Raw genomic sequence first — 10,163 nt, forward strand, 5'->3', positions numbered from 1 at the left:
TTTTCCAAATAAGAATATAGGAGCAAAATTATTTTAAATTAATTTAAATTAAATTATTTTCTATCTCTTATAAAATTGAACTATATTTGAAATAAATTTCATTATATAAACCTTAATCTATAAATAAATGGAATATTTTCTTGAATTTATTTCAGTGTCAAAAACTTTTACCTCAAGAACTATATAGTTTCTAATTCGAAACTAAGTAACGATTTCATACATTAAAATTGCAAGATATTTTATTTAAAATATTACTTATTTTAGATATCAAATCACTTAATATTTTGAAGACGGGTAATAAAAACTTGTGAGAAATGCACCTTCCACTTTCAGAGAAAGATATAATTCTAGCATCCTCAGAGTATGCTAATATGGCCATAGCACTTAAAATGATTATTGAAAGATTACAAAATAATGTACAATGCCTACATAGGCATGAAACTTTTAAAAACAGCTTGTTACCGTGGGTGACAGAGATGCAGGATCGCTTAAAAGAATTTGAGTTGTATGCTAGAGTAAGTTATAGTTCTTATGCCCTATTTACAGAAGTGAATCATTGTTAAATCTACGTTAACTATACTTTTAAATGATGGTAAATAATGATGAATTAATATCATTATTAAAAAAATGAGGGAGAGTTTTATTATGGTAAATAATTAAATTTATATAAATTTGCTTAAAATTATTGTTATTACTTATTACAAATATATCAATAAATAAGTTACATACAAATATTTTCTTATTTATGTTTATTAATTTTAAATTGAAAATCACAATGAAGTCAGAATTGATTGTGTTGCTCTTTTTTTACAAATTGATTATGTAAAATATAACATGAAACATAAAATATTTCAAATTACATAAAAGAACATGTATTTCAAAATATTACAATGATAACCCAGGGAATTTTTCTAAAATAAATTTTTTAAAATACATTAAAATTAAAATCAACTAATTTCTATGAATATTGCATATGTACTTTTAGAAAGTTACCACACTCAGAACATTCTTGGATCCTAGTAACTACCTATACATTTTGCGATCACCTGTGACTAGAAATAAACAACGCAGCAACATACCAGTGTACAATATCACATTTCCAAAGCACGAAGAAAATAAATTATCCTCTGCATTGTATAAAATGAAGAAGAAATTTAAACGAAGATGCACAGGTAAAAACTTAGCTAAAAGTTCTGTCTGTGGAGCAAAGCCAATAGAATATTCATAAGACATTACTTAATGAAAAAAAGTACGTCTAATATTTAATATATTAAAAAATACCACTGGTTCAATAAATATAAATATTTCATACAAGTATAAATGTGAACTATTTCTTTCTACATCTTTTATATACATAATAATATTCAAATCTTTTCCTGTAAAACACTACAGTCCTTAATTGAATTTATAGTCCAATAATTATCAATTACCAGTCCCAAGTAAGAAGAGGAACAAAATGTTATAAAAACATAATTACAATTTTGTTCTAAATTTTTTCATATTCATATTCATATTTTTCATATTCAAATACTATTCCATACAATTATACGTCACTTTATTGTCCGATTTTTTGGAATGTGACAAGATTATATCACATGCTTTGCCAAGAATTATCAAGCTATTTAAGATCTTGAATGTCACCAGAATAAAATAGGCTAGAAGCAACAAAATTATATTGGCTGGTTGAACAGGTGGTGTAATAGTTGTACAAAGAACTCTTCCTATTGCAACTCCTAGAGGAAGGGGAATAAAACCCATCCTACGGGCTACTACATCTGATGGATCAGAGAAGGCGCTCTCCTGCCGAGTTTGAGCCATATCATAGGCTACTTTAATAGTATAATCTCTGTATACTGTTGAATGAAGTTCATTGAAACGAGTTATAAAGGCGTGTTTAACCTATTGTAGAAAGTAATTCGATAAATGAATTAAAAAGACAAGTTTCTTTCTGATGGTTATCTCTGAAAACTATGATAATCTATTTACCCAATCTACAAGGACTTCAGCAGAGAGCAACATTATACAATCTGGCAGAAGCACTGCGAGTCGTTCAGCTTTCCATGCATATTCCTTCATTGTTTGAAGATTTACAGCAAGAAGGAGCATCATTAAATGAAAACGTTCCCTTACGTCTGCACAAGATAGTTGAAAGAGATTGTTCTTGTCAAATTTCTTAAATACAGAACCTTTCAATTCTACAAACTGAAATAGAAGTTCATGCAATAGCATTATTATGTTCCACTGTAGAATGTGTGTTTCTTGATTTTTCTTATTATTTTTATACAAATAACTTTTTTTATTCAATTCTTTTAAAAATGCTCTGTGAAGAGTAACATATTAGTAATGACTTACATTATTAGACATCATTATAGTGAGCAGAGCTTTGTTGCTACTGTTTATAGCAACATTCAAAGTTGTGGCTTGGAAAAGTACCAAAATACTGTGTAATACTATGAAAGTAAATATTGCATAGGAAAATATTAAAATCATTTATATCTCAATATAATGCACTCCATATAATATAACTGAAATATTTTCAATTTTTAGTGATAATAATGCACTATAAAGTTTGAAATGAATTGTAATTACTATTTTGATATTTTCAAGGTTAAAAGGTCTTAAAAAATTTGAGTTATACAATTAATACTTTCAATACTGTAGTTGTAATAGTGCTTTAATTTAAACATTCATTAAAATATAGAAAATTAATATCTTCAGTAATAAACCTAAATCAAAACCTCATAGATTCTAATAAATCTTCCAAAGTAATATTAAATGTAGTACAAAATTTTCTCCTACACCCAATGTTTATAGAAAGGATACAAACATAGGTAAAAGCAAACAATAGATGAGGTAGGATGCCCAAATGTTGAGATCTTGCTTGTGACTTTGATCTAGGCTCTGTAGCTGTCCAGAAAAGGGCATCTATTATATCTTGCCCAAAAGCACTGAATAATTTATCACCGACTTCCAACATATTATAAAATATGTAGAGTTTTATCACAGACTGACTTTTCACCAAATGGTACATCATCGAAGTGTCAACCTTCCATGTAGCTGCCCAACAGCTGATCACCACGATTCCTTTTAAAAGGTCACACATTTCTGCTGGTCTTAGGTATCGCTCTCCAACTCTTAAATCCCTCTTCTTTCTAGACCATAAATTTATTTTATATAGAATAGAATATGTGTAATCAAATTTTAATGTGGTATGAATGAACATTTGGGAGTATTTATGAATAGCTTTTGTCCCTTTTATGATTCATTATTTGTATAAATCTATAAAAAGTGATACTTAGCAATTGACCCAGGCTATATGAGCATAATAAATAAGGCAGATATTTAGGTGATCCCATTTAGCTGAGCCACCTTGTATATTACTTTAACTTTCAATCAATATCAATTTTGTTTTTCTACACACTTTCATATGACTTTATTTTCCTGATATCTGTGGATATTAATATCTTCCTTAGATGTATATATGACAATGTTTTTGTTTAAATATTCTATTGCATATATATGACATTGTCAATCTTGAACATGTTAACCAATATAAATATAAATTTACCCAAGACAGTGCCATAGGGGTCTTGTAATCATTGTCCATAGTGCCATCATGAATCTTAGTGGTAAAAATGTATAAACAAATAGAAAAGAATCTGCACACTGCAACAGAAAATTGTTCTATTATACACTTATCTTTAACACACATACATATATATGACATAGAAGAACATTAATCTTAAATTCATGAAAGCATTAAGATTATGTGAAATACTATAAAAAATAATTAGATTACTTTTACAAACTAAATATTAAACTTATTTAATACTTATAAAGAAACATTCCATATATGCGTACTTGCAAAAATCCATAGGCCATAAATTTTTCAACTTCTTTTGGAATTTTCATAAATGAATAAAGTTTCTCTCTCCTTGCAGAGAAACTTTCCTCATCATTTTCTAACTGATAGCCTCTTGTTAATTCTGTTCGTAGAAATTGTGTAAGAGACACACCTGTAATGACAATGAAAAACATTTACAATATAAAAATTTACAAAAAAAAGAAAAGATTGCTTTTAGAACCTATATTTCTTAAACATTTTTATTCTTCTTAGTAAGCACCATAAGCTCTTAAAGTCTTAGTTCCCTCATTTTATAACACTCTGTACATTATTACGAAAAATTTATAATTTCATGTTAATAAACAATTTACCAAACAAATGACAGTTCAAACAAAATTACCTGGTTTTCTATGCTGATATTCCCCAACGTTTAATTGCGCTTTCATATCTTGAATTTTATTAATATGACTATCCAATTGTTTCGTAGGTTTAATTTTTACGTACGTTTTATCAGTATAACTTCGCCAATTTTCTTCGGTATTCATTTTTGCGTATCTTTTTATTATTATTTCCTAACCTCAAAATTTCTCGTTTCACTATAGGACCGCTTTTAACTTTAAATTTCTCGTCTCCTGTTGATTTATTCCGAATTATTTAAATTACTTCTTTACTTCTAAATCTCGATTCGCCGATTATGTAAAGGATCAAGTTATAATTTTCTTTGCAAAACATTATATAAATTAAAATCGCTCTATATCTATGAACATGAACTAACACGGACGAATAAGAACATTTAGCATAAAAATAATGTCTCTACCTATGGATCGTTTGCGTAAGTGACGTTTATATTGAACTTTTTGCAATATTGACCCTCAAGCGTTTTTTAAAGTGTAAATTGTTTTATATTATTCTTGCATCTTGGATTTATTTTATTTTGTTTTGATTCATCTTATTACATAATGAAGAATTCATCGATAGTACAAATTACTACTACAAAGTAATATATAATATGTCGTATGCTACGTACTATATAATATAATATAATATGTTACTATACCCAAGTACTAATTACTGAATGTAACACGTTTAGTCTGTAATTGAAATATACGTATTAGAAGATACATTATATTGTAAAAATAATTTGATAGCTACAATTTTTAAATAGAAAATAGATATTTATCTAATCTAAATTTATCAGTTTGCTAAATAATATCTTATAACCTTCAAATGTTTAAATATAATTTAATCATTTACTGTATGCTAAGTTTGAATTTGTAATGTAACTCATAATATACTATTACTAATTATAGCTTAATATAAATAATTACTACTTAATAAGTAATGTAATATAAATAAATAATATATATATAAAATATATATATTTATAAAAAATATAAATAAATATTAATGAAATGATAAGTTACAGGATATAGGTTATAAACTCATTTATAATAAATTTCACAACTTCACCTGAAGTAGTTGAAATAGTTGAGATGTAACTTATAAAATTTATATGTATAACATGCTTTATTACTGAATTTACTCTTGTTATGCAAGAGAATTTACTACTGGTACAGTAAATTTATATATGTAGCATAAACATACAGATATATAAAATAATATAGAATATTAATTTGACATTTTGTGATGAGAAGTTTACGTCTCTGAATATCATAGTTTTCTTCTCTACAAGTAAATTACCGCCCATATGTCGTTTGGATTAAGGATTACTGTGCACTCGTTTGCTTAGGCGGCTATAGCTTTTCTTTCGTGTAAAGAGGTTTGCTCGCGTCAGGGATATTTTGTTCGATTTTTAATTGCTAATAACTAAAAAACAAAGCCAAAAACGCAATTTCTTTATTCTTAATTTTCGTCTTATTTCGGCATCAAGAATCACCCCTTAAATTATGAAAAATCTGTAGCCAAATACCCTGTTTATATGAACTTGTGGTAGATATAAAGATTATACATATATAAAATATCGTAAAAATAGTCATCTTTATGCTTCCTATTTATTAATCAATTTCGTTTAATTAAATTAAATATGACACATATTAAATTGCTAATATGTAATTAGTGCAGGTAATTACATTTCAAATCCCTAAATTTTCTTCGTCCAAAATAAACATATTATCACACGTGTGTTTACTTTTCACGTGTATACTTTTCTTTGTTTGGGATATAATATATTCGTTCACTTTATTATTGAAAAAGTAAAAGGTTTCCAGGAATCTTATGACTCCTATTCGTACACAGTTGACTTACCTCACGCCCCGCCTCTTCCATTGAAATTGAGGGGGCAAGCTACACAGCAGTTGTATGTCGAAAATCGAACCGATAAGATGTTTTTATGTCACTCCGCGTCAGGTATCGATTCTTCCAGTACTTCGTACATTCTTTCATGCTTAACTTCGTTTAATTAACGTATGTACGTTCATATTCAATAATTTTTAGCATTCTAATTTATTCTAATCTATTATCTGATCATCTCTTTTTGTTTGCCCGTATTTTTGGTCGTGACATTTGCCGGTAGTTCGTATAATGAGCTTTCAAAACGCAATTTGATTTTGATCATTGTTTTATTTTTATATAATTTATTCTTTTTATACATTTATTTTAAAGCTTTCGTCTTCTTTTGTGCATATTATTGGCCCATGGGATGCATTAGAGTGGATTAGAGAACGTTACAAAATTCGAAAGGGCGCTGTGATCGATGATGAATCCGTTAACTTGTGATGATTTGGTAACATTTGATTTATTTTAATAAAGGCAAGTGTATTTATAAGTTTATCTCTTATGAATCATTGCTAACATTTATTCAAGTATTTAATCAATATCTGCATTTTTAACGAATAATTAACGTTACTAACACTTAATAAGACAAAGTATGCGATAAAAATACGAGTATCAAACTACGTTAAAGAAATCATTTCTTTTTATTTCGAGTATCAATTGGTTTTTTATTTCAAGTAAATCGAACAATTTTTTTTTTCATTGTTTAATACTACTTTAATGTGGATTTTCTAGATTTTGTCATATTTTATGTTTTACTGCCTTTTTCGCCAATTTTCTATAATAATGTCGTCATTTTACTTTTTTCAGGAATTTTTGTGATATTTAATAATAAATATTTAATAATAATAATAAGAACGCTGTCAGAGGCATATTTAAACACATTCTGAGCATCGCATCTTTTTCCTATTGCGCAGTTTTGTTTAACCGTTAAAAAAACACACTATGTTTTATTAGTATGAAGCATATTTGAAACCGTAATGCTGGACATTCAGAGCATATTTTGTACAAATCAATTTTTTGAAATATTGGTAGATATTTGATAATATTAGAAAGTATTGTACAATGCATAATAATATTTTACATTATATATACCACATTATTAACATGATATTCTTCTATCTGTGATAGATTAGTAATAATTAATCAACGATTTTATAAAAACAACGTTTTCTTCAACGAACACTTGATACTCGGTACGAAGAAGGAGAAAACCCCTACCCTTTAAAAACTTTTCTTTTAGAGAATTTCTATGACTACGCGCAATGTGGTCGGTAGAGTCAGTGTTCGCTGCGTTTTATCGTTCCCAATATCTTTTTTCACGAGCTGTCATTAAATTTAATTACAATAATCATACACAAAATTAGAGTCAGTGTGTCCACCAATTGTGATATAAACGGACGCGACTTCTATTTTTGTTTTTTCTTATACATCTTTTTTTGAAACATTTTAAATCGCAAGAGAATAAAGCCTATCCTGAAGTTCAAGAATATAAGTATTTTTGTATATTCCACTATAATTTAATTTATTATTTGTGTTTTAACCAAACTACTAGCAACTTCTTTTAAAATAAGATGTTAAAGATTTAATAATGAAATATACTTTACACGTGTTTTACGTTGTTCACAAATCATTAGGTTCTCAATTTCTACATCTTTAATTCATATCTTAGAGTCGTTAGCTGTTGATTTCCGTCTTATGAGAATTAAAGGTCATGGTCTGGACGTCGTACACGATTTTCTTTTTTTTTTTTTGTAGATCATTTACAATCAATTGTCTTTGAGAATTATAAGTAATTTCTTTTGGCGTGCTCTCCCGATGCTTTCCTGGGATATAGATGACTGATTAATTCTATAACTTGCAGAGATGAGAAGGGTTTAATAGGAGGAGACATCTGGAAGGGCGAGTGCACGTATTCCGTTATTTCGGCGGCAATAGTGGAGGAATACGGTTTGAAGACATTAGTTAGGTGACTTGCAGACAAGTTGGCTTCTTGTATAGGGCTACGCGCCCATCCACCTTGTGGACAGCGAATTGGAGGGATTATTTGCGGAGGACGAGTGAGTTTCCTGGATGCCTTCCATAGTGAGTAGTTGGAGTCAGCTGTGGGAGACAGATTAGCAAGATATTTTTGAAAACAGTCATTTTTGTAATTTTTGAGGATTTTGATTAGTTTTCTTGTTGCGTTATTTAGCTTGCGCTTGTTTCCATGTGTTCTATGACTTTGCCATACTCTTCTAAATCTGCGTTTTTCTGCGATTTTTATTATTATGTAACGAGGGTATTCATGTTTATTGACAAAACATTTAGTAGGGGTGGAAGAACGGATCGCGTTTATTATGCTGGTGTTTAAATATTCCATGGCTGCTTCTATATCTTCATTTGTTTCTAGGCATATTGAGGCTGATGTTGAATGAGATGTTGATGAGAGCTGCCAGTTTGTGAGTTGGTTATGAATAAAGCCATTAGGTTGATTTTCGATAATTGTTGAGTTAATTGTTGCTATGACGCGTGAATGATCTTGAAGAGAGTTCCACAGAAGAGTTGATTTGGATATATCTTGGCGAGATGTTTTTAGTTATAAAGAAGTCTAATAAGTCAGATAGTTTGTTAGTGTCAGTGAGCCAGTAAGAGGGTTCGTTTGTACTGAGGTAATTATGTCTGTTGGCGTTAATGCATTTCAAAAGATTTTTACCTCTTATTGTGATAAGTCTGCTGCCCAATTGCGTATGCTTAGCGGTATAGTCTCCTCCAGTTATGAATCTATTGCCCAGGTCTTCGAGGAATTTATCAAAGTCTTCTTTGGAAATAGAATGTCTAGGAGGGCAATATACTACTGATGTGGATACTTTAAGTCAAAATTATATCCAGAAACCACATAAATCGATACCAAATCATATAATAGAAGTAATAGAAACTAAAGGGGGATGTACCCATTATTAAATAAGTATACATGTTTGATAAGTAATTATGGTTAGTTACAATTTATGTTGATTATTATTTTCCTATTATACATGTGCTATTATTTCGTTCTTAAAATAAAACAATCTTTTTTTTTTGTTACACACTGAACCTCATAATATTCTGAACTCTGAATATTTTGATATTATACGTTACAGACGAAAAACTTTACACGCGTCATTGAGAAATTAAAGATAGCTCACATGGGCCATCTCTTTGACGAGGAGTGTAAACAAAAGGTCGTTGCCTGGCCGCCACATACGAAGGACAAAGGCACCAAGAAGCAGTCATCAAGTATGACCGCCGGATACGACGGAGCAGATTTATCTAGGCAGATCCGTGTAAGCAGATTCACAGATCAGATACCAACAATCAGTTGTAGTGTACGGTTCTCCTCTGTCTTACGAAGATCAACAGTCATGGATTCGTAATGGATTCATCAAGTACGGCTCGTCTCCGTCTCACGAGGTTCAAAGGTTGTGATCTGACCGTCAGGTACGACATAACAGTTGATATTGTATCATATCTAGAAGGGACAGTTCCTTGGTAGTTACGCATCCAACAAATTCATATAGTCCACTTTGTCCTTCGCAATCTAATTGTGAGTCGCATGCACTTTTATTCCTCTGGTCACTCAATCATGTCGCAGAAAGTTGCATGTATTTTTGTTCCTCTAGTCACACAGATGACAGGTCCGAATCGACACGGGTAACTGATTTTGCATATTTTTTGTTTATTTTTTTTTATTATTATTTACAATTTGTGCAGCTGGGCATTCGGTAAATTCACGAGCATAATGACCACGGTTATTCATTATGACAGCAAGTAGTACTTTTTTTATGTCTTGCTTTATTTATGTTTTATTTACTAATTCAGAATAGGTTTGCTACTTGTTTTTAAATCTTGTTTTTACATGTTGATAATGTATTAACAACTAATATATATATATAATTATAATATTGACATAATATTACAATATAAGCATAGATATGAATAAATTAATATTAATAATTAGTATATGTATCTATGATTAAAAATCACAAAATAAATTCATTATACGTAATGT

The 10,163-nt window shown here is 29.3% G+C and overlaps 1 protein-coding gene across 1 annotated transcript; it reads right to left on the minus strand.

The window, feature by feature from the left end:
- Positions 1 to 732: 732 nt before the first annotated feature.
- Positions 733 to 4,389, minus strand: LOC100748061 (protein TAPT1 homolog). The gene is made up of 7 exons (XM_003492815.4): positions 4,245 to 4,389; positions 3,862 to 4,016; positions 3,569 to 3,666; positions 2,824 to 3,152; positions 2,353 to 2,450; positions 1,987 to 2,202; positions 733 to 1,899 (listed from the first exon to the last, which is right to left on the minus strand). Exons 1-7 carry the CDS (start codon positions 4,387 to 4,389, stop codon positions 1,531 to 1,533), a joined length of 1,410 nt encoding a protein of 469 aa, XP_003492863.1. The 3' UTR covers positions 733 to 1,530.
- Positions 4,390 to 10,163: the final 5,774 nt, after the last annotated feature.

Source organism: Bombus impatiens, unplaced genomic scaffold (genome assembly GCF_000188095.3).
Source record: "Bombus impatiens unplaced genomic scaffold, BIMP_2.2 scf_0852, whole genome shotgun sequence".
Classification (NCBI taxonomy): Eukaryota; Metazoa; Arthropoda; class Insecta; order Hymenoptera; family Apidae; genus Bombus; species Bombus impatiens.

Coding starts and splice junctions, on each gene's coding strand:
- LOC100748061 (XM_003492815.4), bottom strand. CDS start 4,389: ATGAATACCGAAGAAAATTGGCGAAGTTATACTGATAAAACGTACGTA. Junction 3,153..3,568: donor CCCCTATGGCACTGTCTTGG/GTAAATTTATAT, acceptor TTTATGGTCTAG/AAAGAAGAGGGATTTAAGAG. Junction 2,203..2,352: donor CTATAATGATGTCTAATAAT/GTAAGTCATTAC, acceptor CTTCTATTTCAG/TTTGTAGAATTGAAAGGTTC.